The 19,412-nt window shown below is 56.1% G+C and overlaps 1 protein-coding gene across 4 annotated transcripts in view; it reads left to right on the top strand.

Moving 5' to 3' along the window:
• The window catches only part of AGPAT4 (1-acylglycerol-3-phosphate O-acyltransferase 4), a 124,893-nt gene extending 108,672 nt beyond the window's left edge, over window positions 1-16,221 (top strand). For all 4 annotated transcript variants that reach the window (XM_077755066.1, XM_077755069.1, XM_077755067.1 and 1 more), the window contains 5 exons: window positions 1,811-1,964; window positions 4,361-4,463; window positions 7,004-7,079; window positions 13,376-13,574; window positions 15,953-16,221. In XM_077755066.1, coding sequence (XP_077611192.1) covers window positions 1,811-1,964; window positions 4,361-4,463; window positions 7,004-7,079; window positions 13,376-13,574; window positions 15,953-16,047 — 627 coding nt within the window. In that variant the 3' untranslated portion in view covers window positions 16,048-16,221. The remainder of the gene's footprint in view (window positions 1-1,810; window positions 1,965-4,360; window positions 4,464-7,003; window positions 7,080-13,375; window positions 13,575-15,952) is intronic.
• Window positions 16,222-19,412: the final 3,191 nt, after the last annotated feature.

The raw sequence follows: 19,412 nt of genomic DNA, 5'->3' as shown, positions 1-19,412 counted from the left end.
GCCGGCTCCTGCCTGAGCCTGACCGGCCTCACCCCTGCCAAGCGGACCTGCTGGCCTCCCCACTGCCGCACGCTGCCCCATCCTTCCCCTGAACTAACTGCTGCAGAAAGAAGTCCTCGTAACGCTCTTGTCACACACACGGGATGTTCTTGTCACACGCACTCGGGATGCTCCTGTCACACACTCTCAAGATGTTCTTGTCACACACACGGGATGTTCTTGTCACACGCACACTCAGGATACTCTTGTCACACACACGGGATGTTCTTGTCACACGCACACTCAGGATACTCTTGTCACACACACGGGATGTTCTTGTCACACGCACACTCAGGATACTCTTGTCACACACACGGGATGTTCTTGTCACACGCACACTCAGGATACTCTTGTCACACACACGGGATGTTCTTGTCACACGCACACTCAGGATACTCTTGTCACACACACGGGATGTTCTTGTCACACGCACACTCAGGATACTCTTGTCACACACACGGGATGTTCTTGTCACACGCACACTCAGGATACTCTTGTCACACACACGGGATGTTCTTGTCACACGCACACTCAGGATACTCTTGTCACACACACGGGATGTTCTTGTCACACGCACACTCAGGATACTCTTGTCACACACACGGGATGTTCTTGTCACACGCACACTCAGGATACTCTTGTCACACACACGGGATGTTCTTGTCACACGCACACTCAGGATACTCTTGTCACACACACGGGATGTTCTTGTCACACGCACACTCAGGATACTCTTGTCACACACACGGGATGTTCTTGTCACACGCACACTCAGGATACTCTTGTCACACACACGGGATGTTCTTGTCACACGCACACTCAGGATACTCTTGTCACACACACGGGATGTTCTTGTCACACGCACACTCAGGATACTCTTGTCACACACACGGGATGTTCTTGTCACACGCACACTCAGGATACTCTTGTCACACACACGGGATGTTCTTGTCACACGCACACTCAGGATACTCTTGTCACACACACGGGATGTTCTTGTCACACGCACACTCAGGATACTCTTGTCACACACACGGGATGTTCTTGTCACACGCACACTCAGGATACTCTTGTCACACACACGGGATGTTCTTGTCACACGCACACTCAGGATACTCTTGTCACACACACGGGATGTTCTTGTCACACGCACACTCAGGATACTCTTGTCACACACACGGGATGTTCTTGTCACACGCACACTCAGGATACTCTTGTCACACACACGGGATGTTCTTGTCACACGCACACTCAGGATACTCTTGTCACACACACGGGATGTTCTTGTCACACGCACACTCAGGATTCTCTTGTCACACACATGGGATACTCTTGTCACACACACGGGATATTCTTGTCACACACTCGGGATGTTCTTGTCACACACACACTCGGGACGTTGTTACACGCTGGGGATGCTCTTGTCACACACAGCCTCGGGGTGCTCTTGTCACACAGGAGACTCATCAAACCCAGACACTTGGGACACTTGTCACACGCACGTTCGCACACAGCCACACATACGTTCACTCCTCCACTATCCTCAGAGGGTGAACTTTGGTTTCCAGAGCTTACAGAGAGGAAGGCCAGCCTCGGGCCCACCTGAGGTCAGGGCCACATGGCTGCCTGGCTGTTCCCTGGGGCTCCTGTGGGACCACAGGTGACTGAGACGTGTGACAGGGGACGGCACGGGACTCTGAGATTGAGTGTGACCGAAGGCCCCGTGTGTGTGCCCGGGAGCCGTGTGTGACCGTCGCCCTGTCCCTTCCAGTTCCTGATTCACTGTGAGGGCACTCGCTTCACGGAGAAGAAGCACCAGATCAGCATGCAGGTGGCCCAAGCCAAGGGGCTGCCCAGCCTCAAGTACCACCTGCTGCCGCGCACCAAAGGCTTCGCCATCACCGTGAGGAGTTTGAGAAATGTAGGTAAGGAAGACCCCAGAATCCCCTGCAGCAAGGAGACCGAACCCCAGCACCCCGATCTCAGGGGCTCTCCCCCGGCAGCGCCCCCAGCTGACTGTGGCTGGTAGCTAGGAGGGCACACGGGGGACAAGGGATGGTCATCCTGGATCCAGGCCAACGCTTGCACTCTCGCTTCCTCTCACACACACCACGCGCGCATGCACACGCACGCCGGACAAACACTGCCCCCTCCTGCTCAGCACCGGGACTGCAGGGCTGTGCTGACCCTGTGGATGCCCTGGGGCCTCACCTGGGGTCAGCCTGCCCCACCCCTGCCTCGCCCAGGTTTCTCTTGTCGTTTTGCTTTGTGTGGCATTGCTTGCCCGTCTGTTCGCCCCAGCTGCCTCCAGCTGATGAACTCTGTGACCTTGCCATCTGTCGCAGCTGACCCCGAGTTTGGAGCATTTGTTTCCAGCTTCCGGTCATGCCTCCGTCCCCGGGCAGCCAGCCCCCNCTAGACCCGGTCCCTGAGCTCCCCTCGGCCCCTCACCCGCCTGACCGCAGCCACTGGCCCTGGCTGTGGCCCCTCCCCTGGCCTCCCAGGCAGCAGCTGCTCGGTCCTGCACCGCCCCGGGGAGTCGGGGGCAGACCTGAGTGCTGGCCCCCCACTTCGCGTGCCGCGGCGCCCCGGGTGCATCGCCTCGCACCGCTTCTCCGAGTTGCCTGGAGGGTTAAGTGAGAAAACAGGTAGAGGACTGGGCACCAGGCCTGGCGCACAATGAACATTTACTCCAACGTTGCCCCTGGTCAGGAGCCGCCTCACCTTCGCCCCCTAGTGGGGGCGCCCNAGCCTCCGTGCGCCCCGCCCCCCCCCCAGCCTGGGAATGAGGCCAGCGCACGCAGGGCCACTTGTCATCCCTCCTGTGCGCAAGCCCGTCACACTTGTCGAGGCCAGAGTGTGCTTGCCAGATCCACCGAGGGAAACCTTTGCTTGCTTCCAGTTCACAGGTGGGGAGTTGGGGCTTAGAGAGAATGTAAGGAACTTATGCCAAGGGGCTCTGCTCGTTCGTACAGGCTGGGGCTCCAGGGCTTTGCAGGCGGACCGATTTCCTGCTGGGCCGTTCTGTCCCTTCAAGAGCTTCTCCTGGAGTTACCCCTCTGGAAGAGGAGAGAACTGTGCAAATCATTAGTTTTAGGCTGTCCTCTGGGGACCCCCCGGCGCTCCCCCATCCTTAATTAACCAAAGTCACCTTCCTTCATGTAGAGCTGGTCTGAAGGAAGGAGGTTGAAGTCCACTGAACTCCATGAGCTCCATGAGCCCTTCTTGCTCTGAGACCCGGTGACCCCACAGCCACACCCCATACAGCCTGAACGCCTGTCACCATAATGCCTCCACCAGCCTCACTTTGCCCATGGAGAGCAACACCTTTCCCTTGGGGGGGGGGTGGTGGTGGCAGGGAACCCCCAGGCACTCCCAGGAGCCAGCAGGAGAGACCCTCTCTCCTCCGGGAAGACTAACTCCAGCTGCCACATGTGGTGGTCAGGCAGCAGGTAGAAGCTAATGGACAGTGATTTTCTGACTGATTTTTCAATGTTGGCTCTTCATATTCCCAACCAGACCGAGACACCTGTCACCCACCCACCCACTTTATTACTCGTAATTGCACACACACCAGGATCTCAGTACAGTACCAGGTGCACGATCTCCCGAGCACAGCGTGCCAGGCCCTGTGGGCAGTGCTGACTTGCGTCAGCTCAGCAGGCGTGGGAGGAGGGCATCGTGGGTCCCATCGTCCAGGGGAGCTGGGCTCAGGGAGGCTGAGTGGCCTGTGCCAGAGAAAGTCGCGCTGCCACCGGCCTGACTTCCAAACTCCTGTTCTTTCTGCTGCTGACCGGGTAACTCGCCGCTTGGGCGATGTGTCGACACACATTCTTCTTCGTTTCTCAGCTGTTTCAGCGGACTCCAGTCCAATTCCTTAAGAGGTTCCCAGCATCCTCTTCTGGTTTTGAGGCTGTCTTAGTTTTCTAGGGGGAGAAACACTCGTAAAATGGTTACGCTGCCGTGAACTTAGTACACGTTAGATTCGTTGATCTTATTACTGATCTTTGTCGAAATCTTGGTCCTTGTTGCCATATGTCTACAAGAGACAGTGCAGTATTGCTTTAAACAGATCAGACCTCAGTCATAACTCTGCTCTCGGCTACTAAGTTAGATGTGCTTTTCTGATTACAGAAAGTGATGTGTGTTCATGAAGGCATTTGGATAATATAGAAAAGCATGAAGAAGAACCCAGTAATCCCACCACCCTGAGATACCCAGTTAGCAGATTTCATTACTGTTTTCCAATGTGTGTATCTACAGAAGAAAATTGGGTTCACACGCTATATACTGCTTTGTATTTGTTTTATTTTTTTTATAGTTTCAGCTGTATATGACTGTACACTCAATTTCAGAAATAATGAAAATCCAACACTGTTGGGGGTCCTAAATGGGAAGAAATATCACGCAGATTTATACGTCAGGTAAGTTGGTTCCATTTCCCTTCCGAAAAAGAGAGCGCCCGTCAAAGTAAATCAATCACGAATGGCCGGCCAGGCTCTTTCCAGGGAAATCTATTTAATATTTTCTTGTCGGTCATCTGTACCAATGAACTTGCTCACATTCTGCATTTGTGTTGGGAACTCAAGACACACGCCACTCATGTGAATCATCAAGAGGCCTCGTTTCTTAGCTACTTTCTGATTCTCTCTGACCTCTTCATACCCATCATAGAGCTCAGGCTGGACAGATGATGATTATGTTCTAGTCATTTGGAGATTGAGTATGAAGAGATTATTTCATTGACTCCTCTTCTTGGAAGATGTGTCTACTGCACACAGATGTCTGCAGACAAGAGCGTGTGTCATTTATAAGGAGGTCTAGAAACAAATGGAGAACATTTTAGCAGGATCTTCCTTATGTGTTATATGCCAAGCTATTACGATTTTATTGAAAACACTTCACTGGATATTAGGCCATCCAGTTCCCTCTGCCCGTTTATCAGCTGACAGAATGGATCTCGCCCTGGCCGTCTGCCATGTCAAGATTAAAGGGAAATGGGTGAAAGATACTGCAGGCGATAAAACACAATGGGGACGCACACACGAAACCCCATGTGACCCGGTTAAAGGATCGCATTGGTCCCTTAGTCAGCAGGTGGTCTTTCCAGAAAGCTAACTAACCAAGATGATCAGACGTGCCCACTACTGGAGAACTAGCTGACTGTTCTATAGCGTTCTGATTCTTTTTTTTTTTTTTTTTTAAAGACCTTACAGATGCTAAAGTACAGCACAGCCCGATGCAAATTGGGCAGCTGATCGTCACCATGAGGCTGCAAGAAAAAAAGCTCAAACCTTCCAGGACTGAGAGCCTGAATTAAGTAGCTTTCTAGCTGGAAATGACTCTGGCGCCCCCTTACAGATAGGAAGGAAGCATCATGCTTATTCTAAGGCCCAACCTCCCCAAGGGAGGCCTTCTTCCGGAAGTAAGGGAGGCTTTGTCCCCTGAGCTCTATCAGCTGGCAGGAGTGCCACTCAGTGGCCTGAGGGGCCCTGGGTATTTGGGGAAACCTCGCAAGATGATTGCCCACTGTGTGAGATGATTGCATCTCCACTAGGCCACCTCTCAGGTAACTGCAACTCTCTGGAGTGCACGTAGGGATGAGGGTCATAAACACAATGCCCCGTGGGACCACCGCAGTCGGTACACCCTCACCACCTCCGAGGAGGTCCGTGCCGCTCCACACACATCTCCGCGTGGTGCAGGGGCCCCTCCAAAATGACAGAGGCTTTCTTGTGTTTCACCTCAATACAAAGTATTCCAACAGCGAGGGTGAGGATGTCAAATAAGTTACTGAAAAGAGCAAAATTGCCTTAAACTCCTACTATTGAAATAAATAGTATGTAGGCTTTCTAACCTTTTTCGAGAAACACATTTAGAGATCTGGTTTCCAAACCAGGGTGAGCCAGACAGAGCGCAGGAGTAGGGTGTTCGTGGGAGTATGTGTAAGAGCTTACGGGGTGATTTCTCATCACGTGAACGACTTACCCCTGAACACTACTGCCTCTGTCACAGGATAAGATCGCACGTTTTCTTAACAGGCTATAGTGTGATGGAGAAGTTCTGAAAATGTATCTTCATGCTAAGATAATCCAAAGCCATAGAGGGGAGTCCATCCACCCAGGGCAATCATGAGGGATGTAGAATTTTACGTGGATAAAGTCAGGTGCGAATAAATACGCCTGGATGTCGCAAAAGCCAGCAACCCGGGGACAGCAGAACTCTATGGGCAACAGGAAACATGGTCCAATGACTCCCCCCTTGCTCAGTGGGGCCGTTTGCAAGTGACTGAGCCTCCAGCCCATGCCAGCTTCAGCCCAGAGCCACCCTAGAATCTCATCCACCTCTAGGGTGATACTCTACTTGGCAATAGAGCCCCAGGACCAGGCCAGGGTCTCATGGTTCCTCCCATCCTGGGGGAATGTTAGTTCCTCGAGATACAGGTCCTTGTATTTGTCGAAATCCTTACAGCAGGTCCACCTCTACAGTGTCCAGGAGGTCAGAGGAATCATTTGATGGGAGACACTTCACCACTGTATTAAGTCATTACCTGGCCGGCAGAAGTATTAGCAGATTACCACCTATACGTAGATTCTCTGCATATTGGGTTATAACATGGGGAAATGGCGGTGATTTTGCCTTCTGTTGGAGAAGCAAACAGCAGGTGTTTGGAGCTTTTCCATGAGGGAGGGAGGGAGAACGGAGAGAGGCAGGTGTCCTCTCTTGACGGTGCCCCTGTCTGTCACTGAACCTATCGTTGGCCACTTCTTCATGGACCGTGATTGCAAGTGGGCCTAATTTCCCCAAGATGGGTGTGAATTTCAAATGAATTGCCCTCCTCACATCTGCACGATCGGGTTCCCTAAACCTGAGCCCAGAGATGTCAAGCATGGTTATTCTGAAACCGCGGTGGGGGGTTCTCTGGCGTCGGCCTCCCGGCTGCCAGCTGCTCTCTGCTTTTCAGGCGGATTCCTCTAGAAGAAGTCCCAGAAGATGAAGACAAGTGTTCAGCCTGGCTGCACAAACTTTACCAGGAGAAGGTCAGTGCCGCGGGGGGCTTCTGCAGGGCCCAGGGACCCCATTTCGAGTTGCAGCGGTGGGCACACCATGGGGGCCTCTGGGAGCGGACGGTGGTGAGACCCCACCACCCAGTTGGTAGCCACCCGGGGCGGGGGTGGAGCTGACATTCTGCTTGGCAATAGGGAAAAGAATATAGCAAAATACGTCTTAAACGGGGCTTCGCGGGAAGAATGATGGGTGTAGTGGACTGAAAAGGAAGCGATGGCCCCAACAGCCTGTATCTGGTACTTGGGGGTGGAGTGTTCTTTCAGTAACGCATACGAGCCCGACGGCTTCCAGACCTGCCCGTTTGGTCTCAGAATCCCCAGCACCCGCGCTCTGGAGCCTTGCAAGGGTCCGTCTTCACTGTGTGATCTGGTGCGGTGCCCACTGCCTCCTGTCTGTTCCAGCCCCCCCCGCCCCCCGCCCCCCCTGCACCACCACACACACACCTTCTTTCCTTTCTCTGGGCAGGGCCTTACGTTTCCTTGGTTTCTTTCTCAGGGACCTGCTCAGGGCAGAGGGAGGCTAATTATCCTTGCCCCAACTGCCTGATCTTAGGAAGGAGAAAAGGCTAGCTGCCACTAGCGAGGAAAGCGTCTTTATGACCAAGCCTCACTGCCTATAAAAACTGATTTCTGATTCATCGTATGTTTTAAGGCCAAACCAGCTTATTACCTAGAATCGAGCACCATAAGCAGGATACTGATTTCCTGTTGCCAAATTCCATAAATACATACTCTCTTTTTAAATGGGCTGCCCCCTGCAGTGGAGTAAGAATTTTAATCCTACCTTTTGCAAATGTGCTTTGGCCCCAAAGCCTTCCAAATTACTACCATCGGATTAAGTAGAGACTTTTTACAAATATGCTTCATTCTGGGGATCAAATCCTCATATTGTCTTAGCAAGAAGTTGCTCCTGTGTTCCCAAGGCAGTGATTTTCCGACGGTGCCTTTAAAAGCCCATTCGCAGAACTTGGTGTCATTTCTGAACGGCTTATAGGGATGGGCATCCAGCTTCCTCCTATAAACAGTAAACAGTTACTGGCCAAGCTGTCACAACGTGAGCTGTGCCACTTCCTCAGCCTCAGAGGTTTACGCAGCAGGTCTGAGGAGCTCTAGAAACGTGTATTTCTAGACCGCCTCTGACAGGCCGCTTGCCGACCCGCCCTTGGAAACCCGCTGCAGATGCTTTTTTTTTTTTTAATTTTTTTTTAATGTTTTTTATTTATTTCTAGGAGAGAGAGAGAGAGACAGCGTGAGCAGGGGAGGGTCAGAGAGAGAGGGAGTCACAGACTGAAACAGGCTCCAGGCTCTGAGCTGGCAGTCAGCACAGAGCCTGACGTGGGGCTCGAACCCACGAACCGCGAGATCATGACCTAAGCGAAAGTCGGACGCTTAACCGACTAAGCCACCCAGGCGCCCCGTTGCTGCAGATGCTTTTTAACAAGATGCCCAGTCCTCACGATTCTGTGTTGCCACAGGCCCAGGCCCGACAGAAACACACAAACAGTATAAATTCCTTTCCTCTGGTTTCATGCACGAGGCAGCGTTTTTCTTGCACGGTTTTCTGGCTTAGTCATTAGGCAGCGTAAAACACGTCGCCATTAGCCAGAGGAGAAATGTGCGAAGCAAAGGCCTAAGAAATGAATCCCTTTGGAAAGAACCACACAAACAAATCTGACACATGCAAAACCCCAACACCCACCAAAGTGAAGGAGAGTTTTCTCTATCGGCCCTTTCTCTCCCGTGTCCTGGTGGGAGAGCGGGGCCGTTGTGTGAACTGGGCCCCTTGGGCTTTTGGTGAAGAGGCATGTTTCCTGGTGGCTGACCTCTCTCGGGAAGCTGTTTTCTAAACTACGTATCCGTTAGAAATGATAGCGTTCAGTTAAGTGTCCAGTTTGGAAGTGTTCTCAGAATGATCCCCTGGCTCCAAGCTCTCATGCTAATGCTGAGGAAATTAAGGTCCAGGGAATGACATCACTGGCCCGTCTTCCCAGCTCATTACTAAAGCCGGGTTCCCAGGGCCAAGTCCTTCCTCGCTATGGAGGGCTGTGTCTGCAGTGAGCAGACCACTGAGGCCTGCCTTCTCCCTGGAGGGAACACCGCTGGGCAGTCAGCGCAGGTGATCGGCGGTGCCCCCAAGAGGAAATGTGACCAGATGTCAGGGAATGACTGCGTCATTTCGTTTGTCTGCCCCGTTTCCTCAGGAGCCTAGATGGGTCTGGGGGTTTCCGTCAGACATCTGGGTGCCCACCCTGCTTGTCAGAGTGGGGCTCTATTTCAGTCATCATCTTTTGGATGTATGATGTCAAAAGACAATTCTGTTGACTTTGAGCTTGGGGCTTGAAGGCAGCAATTCTCAGGCTTTGAATTCACGGACGAGTAAAGTGCCTGTCAGTGTGGGACAGGGTGGTGGCAGCCACACAGGAATGCGCTGACACTTTATTGTGCTCCAGCAGAGGCCTCAAAAGAAACCCACTAGGGACGCCTGGGTGGCTTGGTCAGTTAAGTGTTCAGCTCTTGATTTTGACTCAAGTCATGATCTCATGGTTGGTGAGTTCAAGCCCCATGTCGGGCTCTGGGCTGACGGTGTGGAGCCTGCTTGGGATTCTATGTCTCTCTCTCTCTCTCTCTCTCAAAACAGATAGATAGATAGACAGAAACCCACTATCTATGACTGCCATTTTAACACTCTAAAATAGGAAGCACATCATCTCTGAAGCCAGGGCCATCCTTTACGTGGAACAAGTTTAGCATCTCGGAGATGCACGATGTTTATCACTTGTCAGCCCTCCGGCCTGCTGCAGGGTACCAGACGTGGGCTTTGAGAAACAATGCTTGCCCTCACGGTTCCTCTGTGGGGACAGCAGCAGCTCCCAGATCACCGGCCCCGAGCCATCGCGGTTCCTCCATCACGTGGCCTCAACAAATTCTAACTTTTCATTCCTGCGTTGAAGCCTTTAGTTCCCTGGCTTGCAGTCTGAAGTGCGCTGCAGGGGTGAAAAACTAGTCATTAATGGTGCAAACTGAGAAGTGGGTGAAGGAAAGCAGCGTTGGAGCTGTCGTGTGGGCGTGGAGGGGGAGCTTCCCTGGGTGGGGCGGGGAAGCCAGCGGGACATTCTTCAGGCACAGGAGCTGAGGGTTTTCCAAGCTGGCCACGGCCCAGGGCATCGCTGCTGGGAGGGGCGGCGGGCTCTCCGGCTCGGCCCCGCCATTCAGCCCTTTGCAAACGACACACTCCAAGCCTGAGTCCCGCGCCCATGTCAGGCTACCGTTGGGACAGGCGTCCTCTGAGAGGGTGTCTCTTGCCCAAACCTGCCGACAGAGGAGACAAGCTCTTACTTTCCATCTCTCGTTCTTTCCTTCTCTTCCCTCTACCTCTCCGGGTCGCAGAGTCCCCGTGACGCCCCCGGGAGGCCAGCAAGGGTGACTGCAGCAGCGACGTCAGTGGGGGCAGTGAAGGGTCTTAGTTTTCTCAACGAAGCAGAGACAAAGAAAACTCTGGACCGAATTAGTTCTGCCTCCCTAGAAAAAGGAGTGCTTTTTCCTCTTGCTAGAGGTACAAATAAATTTTGGCTCAGCAAGTGTCTTTCTGGCAAGAGATGGGAAAAGCGGCCCTGGGTTCTCCACAGAAATATCATAAGAGAAAAGGATTATCAAGACTGTTAAAGAGAAGAATTAAAAAAAAACTTGCCACTTTTTAAAATGAGGGAGTTTGATGATATATAAACGACACCTCAGTAAAGCGGTCCTCCCGTCTTTGTACAATCAGATCCCCTCCCGTCTTCGTCCAATCAGATCCCCTCCTGTCTTCGTCCAATCAGATCCCCTCCTGACTTCGTCCAATCAGATCCCCTCCTGTCTTCGTCCAATCAGATCCCTTCCTGTCTTCGTCCAATCAGATCCCTTTCTGTCTTCATCCAATCAGATCCCCTCCTACTTCGTCCAATCAGGGCTGTATGACAAAGTGCCAGAGACTGGGTGGCCTGTAAACAGCAGACATTTGCCCATCGCAGCTTGAGGCCANCCAGGCCGTGTCCTCATGTGCTGGACTCTCTGGGGCCCCTGTGATAAGGGCACCAATTCCAGTGATGCGGGCTCTGTCTTCACGAAAGGCCTCGCCCCTGAAACCATCGCCCTGGGGCTCAGGTTTCCGTAAGCAGATTCTGGGGGGACAGTCTGCAGCAAACCCCTCACCTGGTTATTGGGCTCCTGCGGCCCCAGCCTGGGAGGAGAAGCATCACCCAAGTTAATGGCAGGGAGGGACAGTGGGAGGCTCTGACGAGTGAGGTGCCCTGTGTCTGGGCATCAGACCTGTCACCATCAGGTAGCCTGCTGTGGCCACAGGCTCTCACCTGGGGGTCGGGAGCACTCGGCACACAGGTCGACTGTCCTAAAATTATTTGATTATTCGGCCCAAGAGCAGAGACGAGGGAGGAAGTTTGGACTGGGCCTGGGAAGGGGCCCAGGGCAGAGATCCTGAATCGCCAGGGGAAGGGTCAGAGGCTCTCCTTCCAGAAAGGCCCATTTGTGGACTCATTTTAATAATGACCCTAAGTGGTCAAGAAAGCGCATTACTCAGCACCGCCTGACTGGGCAAACGGAGAAGTAGGATGTATTTTAGAGGCTTCTGTCTCAGGCTGTTGATGGGAAGAGTTGGCACCTAAGGTGTAAGTTGCAGGTATATGGAAGCTCGTCTCCCAGGACCCTCGGCTCCTTAGAGAAGGGGATGTTACTAGGCTAAGACGGGTGGCTCGTGGGACCCAGCGATGGGTTTTGGGCAGCATGTGTGTTGTCAGCCTCCAGGGGGTCTTCAGGGTATTTGAATTTGTTGCTGATATTAAGAAATGGGGAGACTGCCCACGGCTGCCGGCCCTCATCCTCCCCGGTGCCCGGGACGGTGCCCATCGATGTCCTGGTGCTAGTCTCTCTGTCCTTGTTCCCTGTGGCCCGTCCCGCCCAGCAGCACCCTCTCGGGGAGGCATCTCCTGGTCCTGCTGTGTCGCTCACTCCCACCTTGGGGCTCCCCATGCTTCGCCGTGTGCGTGCTGAGACTCCTGATGGCCCGAGCGCAGACGCCCTGCCGACACACACACACACACACTGGGCCCCAGGCGGTCCCCCTCATCCTCGGCCTGTGACCTGTGGTCAGTGACCCGCAGTCGGTGCCGGTGCAGAAGCAGGTGATCTTTCTCTGACGCGGCACCAGGTTGGCAGCGGGCTAGTGTCTCGCACGCCACCCCCTCCCTGCATCTCATCATCTCACACCGTCCCAGGAAGGGAGGGTACACGCGTGACGAAGGTACTGGGCGACCACATTCACACAGCCTCGATTACGTTGTTCGAACTGCTCTATCGTGTTACCACTGTTTATCTCTTACAAGGATGTAGGTATAGGAAGAACACGGTATATATAGGGCTTGGCACTCTGTGGGTGCAGGTGTCCATGGGGGGGTGTCTGGAGCCCACAGAGAAGTGGGGGCCCCCCTGTACTTAGTCTCAGGTCAGGCACCAGATGAGAATCTACTGAAGTGTCAGGACAGGAGCCTGGTGGCCATCTGGCTGCTTCGACAGGCGCCACACAGAGCTGCCGGGTCCTGAGGAAGGAAGGAGGCCTGGAGAGCACTGGCCCTGGGAGGCTGGCCCGGGCTGGGCACTGAGTCCTCCTCTGCCAGGGCTCCCCCGTGAGCGCCCCCCCCTCCTGTGAGCAGCCCCCACAGCCCTTCGTGGCCACACGGCCAGGGTGTACGAGCCAGATGCCTTCCAGAAGGTGCAGCGGTGTCATGGGACAGGTGCGAGAGGGCAAGCTCGTGGCTGTCTGTTCTGCAGGTGTTCACTGAGGGCCAGGTTGAGCGTGTTGTCTCAATTCATCCAGCCTCCCCACCCCCGGCCCGTCCTGGGTGGCAGTACTGCCCATCTTACAGACCAGGAGTCTGGGTGTCAGAGGCTGGTCACCTGGCCAGAGGCAGGGAACAGCTAAGGAGTGGACGAGGAAGGAACCGGGGCTGGCCTGGCACCACGGCTGAGTGACATAGCTGCGATGGCCCTGCCTCGCTGTGTCATGGTGGGGGAGGGGACAGGCAAACTCAGGACCGTGAGGACACTGCAGGTGCCTGCCGGGTCCCCGCCGGGGCGGCGCTGCAGCCCCCAGTTCTGCGGAGCTCACGGGCCCGGATGCTGGGAGCTGGCCTCAGAGGTGGTGCCTCGGGCAGGGCCTGCACCGGCCCCGGGGGGTGCGTGAGAGAGGTGCTTCAGGGTCATCTCTCTGTCCCCAGGATGCCTTCCAGGAGGAGTACTACAGGACGGGCACCTTCCCGGAGACCCCCATGGTGCCCCCCCGGCGGCCCTGGACACTCATCAACTGGCTGTTCTGGGCCTCCCTGCTGCTCTACCCCTTCTTCCGGTTCCTCATCAACATGATCAGCAGTGGGTCCTCCCTGACCTTGGCCAGCTTTGTCCTCGTCTTCTTTGTGGGTAAGTAAAGAGCAAGAGGCCCGAGGTAGGGACCGCCCCACCCACGCCACCGCGAGGAGCATGTGACGGGGAGAGAGGTGGAGGCGGAAGGGGGGTAACTCGACACAGAAGGACAGGGACCATGTCTGCGGACCTGTGTCCACACACACCTGGGACCCCAGGCCTGGAGGCCCGGTAAGGCGGCAGATCTAGTCACGGGGTCCCTGCAGACAGCACTGCTCCCTGTACTCGCTTCCTCCTTCTCACGAGGAAAACCTTTTTCCTAGAGCCCACCAGCGGCCAGCAAAGGCTCCGGGCCCCTCAAAGCAGGTCCAGGCCCCTTTGGGGACGTGCTTCTTGGACGTGGTGGCACGGACACCTGATAGAGGGGTTTGGTAGCCGTGTTCGTGAATCTGTACTGGCGTCGCTGACGGTGGCTTCGAACCGCTGTGATTTCTCCTTAGCGCCAAGCTTCCCTGCAGCCAGGTGCCCCCAAGTCTATCTTGTCCTACGAACAGGTCACCTGGAGCCAGAGGGAAACGTGGCAGGACCCCCCCCCCCACCGTGAGGTGGCCCCACCTCACTGGCCGCCCCTCTGAAGCAGCCCCAGCGCCCCGAGTCTGGGGGGAGGAAAGGAGTCCACTCTTGGGGACGGTGGAAAGCGTGGGCAGAGGGCAGCCTGCGTCCCTGGAGACGGAGCAGACAGCACGGGTGCGAAAGCATGCACTGATCTGGGGGCAGAACGGACAGGCGCTGCACGAATGCTCCAGACTCCCAATAGCCTGCTTCCCAGGGATGACGGATCATCACTGACAGTGTGGCACACGTTCCTCCAGGCTCGCGCATAGGCGCGTCTGTAAATTCACGTGGCTGCACTTCCTGTGGCTCCGTGTTTTCACCCACCGAATTGTGGCCCCTTCCACCTGTCACAGCACACACAAAACCTCGCTTGTCTTTTTGCATCAAGCCAACCAATTCTAGACTGTTTGCAAGAGGCCAGACTGGCTGTTATTCCTAAAACAGACCCTCCTCTAGTCTTTTTAAAACTTAAAAGATTGATTTTAATGCTGAAAATTAAAATAATGCCTGGTCTGTGTAGAAGAAAGAGGGTGTAAGAGAACCCTGTTTCTAATCATTTTAGTCCTCCTCCCCCACAGGCCAGAGGACCCCTGCTGCGGCTTGCAGGCCAGGTGACAGGGAGCTACTTTGTCCAGGTCGCCAGAGGGAGGGGGGCAGACAGAGTGCACGCAGCAGAACGTGGCTCCTCGGTGATGAAGGTGTGTGGTGAGGGCCAAAACAGGGGCCAAACACACTCCCCAGGAGATGGGGTCCCCTCCAGAGCTCTGGAGGAGCAGGCTGTCCTGTGCCCCCACCCCTACCCTCATCAGCCATGAGCCCCCGCCTCACTGCACTCTGCCTTGGATTGCTGTCTTGTTCCCTGTCTACAGCCTTTGGCAACAGAGCTGATGTTTTACGCACCTCTTTACGCTCTGCGCTGTCATCACTGCCACCGCACGGTGTTTCCACTACTGAGACGGGGTCCTCAGAACCCGCCCAGGAGAGAGACACGGGCCTCACGGGGCTGGGCTGCGCTCACCCGCCAGTCAGCCCCACGGGTGTCTCAGCGATGGTCCACAGGCCACGATGCTCATGCCTGTAAACACGTGCATCGTGGAGATTTCAGTTGTCCCCCGTCTATCCATTCTGAAACGTGTGTGATAAACCGACTGTCTACCAGCCCCCGTGTTTGGTGCTCGGCTCATCAAGGTGATTAAGACAAGCTCCTTGCCTTGAGAGAGCTTACCGAGTCTGCCCTCTCGAGGGAGTAGGTTAAACTACAGCATCTGAACTTGGCCTTGTTTTCCAGCTTCTTGGTGCTTCAGCTGGGTTCTCACGAGGGTCCCTCCCGTCCTCTGTTTCGGCCGAACCTCGCTCAGAGAAAAGGCTTTCTGGAGATTTTCCTTGTTCGCTGCTCTATACTTACATCAGCAGCGGTGGACAGATACTTGAGCTCCGCAACCCCCAGGCTCCTGGGGGGCTGGCGAGCTTCTCTGAAAGCTACTTTGTAAGCGCCTGCCCTGTGTTCACAAGCGAATGCTCTCTACAGGGGGCCTGTGTGGGAGGCAGAGGAATCCCGTGAGCCTTCGTGTGCAGTGGGCATGGCTTGTGGAATTCGGAGGGTCGTAGGATTAAAACCCCCCAGCAGCACAGCCTTGCTCTGTTTGTTTGAATGTCATGTAGTCTATCCTGATGCTCGTGCTCAAGGGTAACTGTGCAGTGTGATGCCGCCACAGGCCCCAGGTCAGCCCCTCAGCTGATGCTGGAGCTTTGCAGACAGCTTTCCCCTCGGCAGCCCCCTCAAGCCTCCTCCTAACTCCTTGCCCTTCCTGTTTCCGCAGCCTCCATGGGAGTTCGATGGATGATCGGTGTGACAGAAATCGACAAGGGCTCTGCCTATGGCAACATCGACAGCAAGCAGAAGCGGAGCGACTGACCCCAGACGCATTAGCACCCAGAGGGGACCTTGGGGACTTGGTGGACGCTGCCTGTCATCCTTAGTGGGACCCAGGGACGAAGCGGGGTGAGCCCCTGCTGGGAAGCCAGGGAGTTCGGTCTTGATGCCAGATGATGGGGAGGAAGATATTCTTAAATCTTTTTTCCCCTGTAATGCTTTAGTGGGTTTTGATTTTCTTTTCGTGTGTGTGTGTGTGTGTGTGTGTTAGAGAAAGGACACATATAAGTGAGAATGATATGCGGCTGAGTGTGAGCCTTATTATGTGATCATTCAGGGGGGATCTGAGGCACAGGGGGAGGGCAGGGATGGGGAACGACGGGGTTCCCCTTCATTCTTTGGTGCTGAGTTTTCTGTATTGGATTGTGAGAGTGAAAGGCGCTTTAGGTAAGATGACTAAATTATGCCTCCAAAAAACCAATTAAAGTGTTTGGGTCTCTGCGGTACGTGTCTACACAGCGCATCCCGTGCTCCCAGCCCGCCCCTGCCGTTGCTCCGGTGTTCCGGGCGGCAGTGACCCCGCAGCACTGCCGGGAGGGACAGGTTGGACCGTGGGCACCAGGGGCAGCTGGACGGGGCCCTCCTGGCGGGAGGTGCAGGTGCGGGAGCCCGGCAGTGCGCGGTCAGGGGGTGTGCGGCAGGCGCCGGGGGGCGGGCGGAGCACGTCTGTCGGACACAGCGGAGGCCCTGTGAGGCAGCTCCGGTTTTCCCCGTCTCCCTGCAGCGGAGTCTCCCCGGCCCGAGTCTTGAAGATGTGGCCGAGTCCCTGAGGAAACCGAGCGGAAAACTAAAGCGCAGGCATCCAGTCTGCGGCGATGTGGGCAATGACTTTACACCCACTGCCCATCTCAGTAGCAAGTAGAAGCTGGGTGCCCCGAGCCAGGACAGGCGCGTGTGGCACAAACGCCTCTGAGCAGGGTCAGCCGGCGCAAACACGGGGGACAGGCGTGCCCTGATCTCTTCCGGGAGTGCAGACTTTCACACCACAGCAGGGGCTGCTCCTTGGCACGGAGATGCTCTTGGGAGTAAGGGCCACTCGCAGGACTTGTGCAAACGCCCCCGGTGCACACAGGCCTGACGCCCGCAGAAGAGAAGCTGCTGGTGGAACACATTTAGGCACTGGACGCCGTGTCCTCTGAGGCCAAGACGCGACGCACTTGGACTGATGGGATTCCCAGCGGGAGAGCAGCGGCGGGTGGGACGGCTACCTTGCTGCGCTCCCCGAAGAAGTGGGGCGGATACGACTGGAAGGCATCATCTATGCCGAATCCTGTTCTTGGATGTTTGCGTGTTCACTCACCAAGTGTTCATCAGGCACAACTAAACCAGAACAGCCGGGGAGTTCTTTTTTTTTTTTTTTAATACTTGAGAGAGAGAGAGCACATGAGCAAGCAGGGGAGGGTCAGAGAGAGAGGGAGACACAGAATCTGAAACAGTCTCCAGGCTCTGAGCTGTCAGCACAGAGCCCGACGCGGGGCTCGAACCCACGAACTGTGAGATCATGACCTGAGCCGAAGTCAGATGCTTATCCGACTGAGTCACCCAGGCGCCCCAACAGCCGGAGAGTTCTAAGAACGTCCAAGAGGAGCGCTCTCTGCTCGAGGGACAAGTACCGCATCGTGGGTCTAAGCTGCAGAAGCGAAACGAGGCACAAATTCGGGCTTGGGTGCGGGCCGGGCGTTCCGGGGAGGCCGGGGCCGAGTTCGCGTCTGCCGGCAGCCTGAGCGGGGCCGACGTGAGGCCGCGTGCCGGCCGCACACGCGTTCGCACAACGCAGAGGGCAGAGACGTGTGGCCGCAGGCCCGGGGACGGCTTCGGGGTCTGCGACCGCGTTCCCGTGGGGCGACCTGCGCCCGNGGCCCGCCCTGGCGGTGCGCAGGCTGCGGCTCCCTCGCCCCGAGACCGCGGGCCGGCCGTTCTACCCGCGCGCCAGCTTCCCCACGTGTAAAATGAGGGTGGGGACGCCTCCCTGACCGCGAGCTCCCAAAGCACGACGCGAACGAGGGCTGGGCGACGAGAAGGCCGCCGGGCACACCGCCGCTTCCCCGGGTGCTCCTGTCAATCCCCCCTTCATCTAGCGGCGGTGCAGTTCGAGTCACACACACCCTGCCTTCGCCCCAGAACGTGAGGGGGCCCAGAGACCTCTCTTTTTTCCCCTGAAGTGGTTCCGGGACCAAACACGGCCTCTGACCAGCGGCCGCGCGCCGGCGGCTCCCCAGCGCCGCGGGTCCAGGTCGGAGGGCGGCAGGCACCACGCTCTCCCTTTCAGGACCGCCTCACGCAGCAAGAGGAGGAGGCAGGAAGTGACGGCGTGACGTCACCAAGAGGGGCACCGGCAGCTTCCGGTTTCTGCGCTGGCGACCGCGCGCTCGGCCCTCCCGCGAGGAAGCGTTCCGTTAGGAGGCGCCCGACCTTGGAAAGGCCCGTCGCTGGGCCGCTCGGCCCGTGCGCACGTCTCACGGACGCCGCAAGCCTCTTCAGCAAGGAGCTGCCCCGGCGCCCGGGACGCAGGTTTCCCCAGAATGAAGACCCCGGGGAGCATCGCCCCCTGGAGTGCTCCTGGGGGCCCGTCCTGGGAGACGAGCGTAGGAGCGTCACGTCCGGGCGGACCTCGTCACCTCCCCGCAGCTTGGGCCAGCCCTGCGGAGAGCCGGCCCTGCGAGCGCTCCCTGCCGTGCGGAGCGCGCGCCGAGGCCGGAGCTGGCTGCCCCCCTAGGAAAGCGGGCGCGCAGGGGGCCTTTCTCCACGAAAATCCCCAGCCGTCCCGCGGGCAGCTCGCAGCTGGGGGCCGGGCCACAGTGGTTCGGGGTACCGGCGGAGGAGGAGCTCACGCCCCCGGAGAGTCCGCCGATCCCCTCGCTTACTGTTTTTGAGAGCGAACACGACCTTTTCATAGACCACACAGTGGTACTGGGGTAGCTCTTGACTTGGTGTATTCTCCGAGTGCAGAAGCCTGTAAAAGCTACGGCTGTCTACAGATTTAAAACATTAATGTTTGTCCAACATATCCGTAAAAGTGGATCTGAAACACAGTGATTTAGAAGCAAAATCCAATGATAATCATGCAGCCATGAGGTAGAAGTGGTGATGTGACGTCACCAAAAGGGGCACCGGCAGCTTCGGTCGGAGGAACGGCGGTCTGGCTGGTCCCCAGGCCAAACACACTCAGCCTTGCAGAGTTCAGGCCTCACTCACAAATAGGGACAAACGTAAAAATTCTCGAGGGTTCTTTGCTCGAAACGAGGTTTGCTCCAGCTTGTCCCGAGCCGCTGGTCGGACTCCACGATGCTGCTGGCTCCGGTGAGGTCGCACACTCCGGGGGCAGGGGTGCAGCCGGCGTCCCGAGG

Source organism: Crocuta crocuta, unplaced genomic scaffold (genome assembly GCF_008692635.1).
Source record: "Crocuta crocuta isolate KB4526 unplaced genomic scaffold, BGI_CrCroc_1.0 scaffold11, whole genome shotgun sequence".
In the NCBI taxonomy this organism is placed as follows: Eukaryota; Metazoa; Chordata; class Mammalia; order Carnivora; family Hyaenidae; genus Crocuta; species Crocuta crocuta.
Note: the sequence above shows the minus strand (reverse complement) of the source record. Positions and strands in the feature narration are given on the sequence as shown.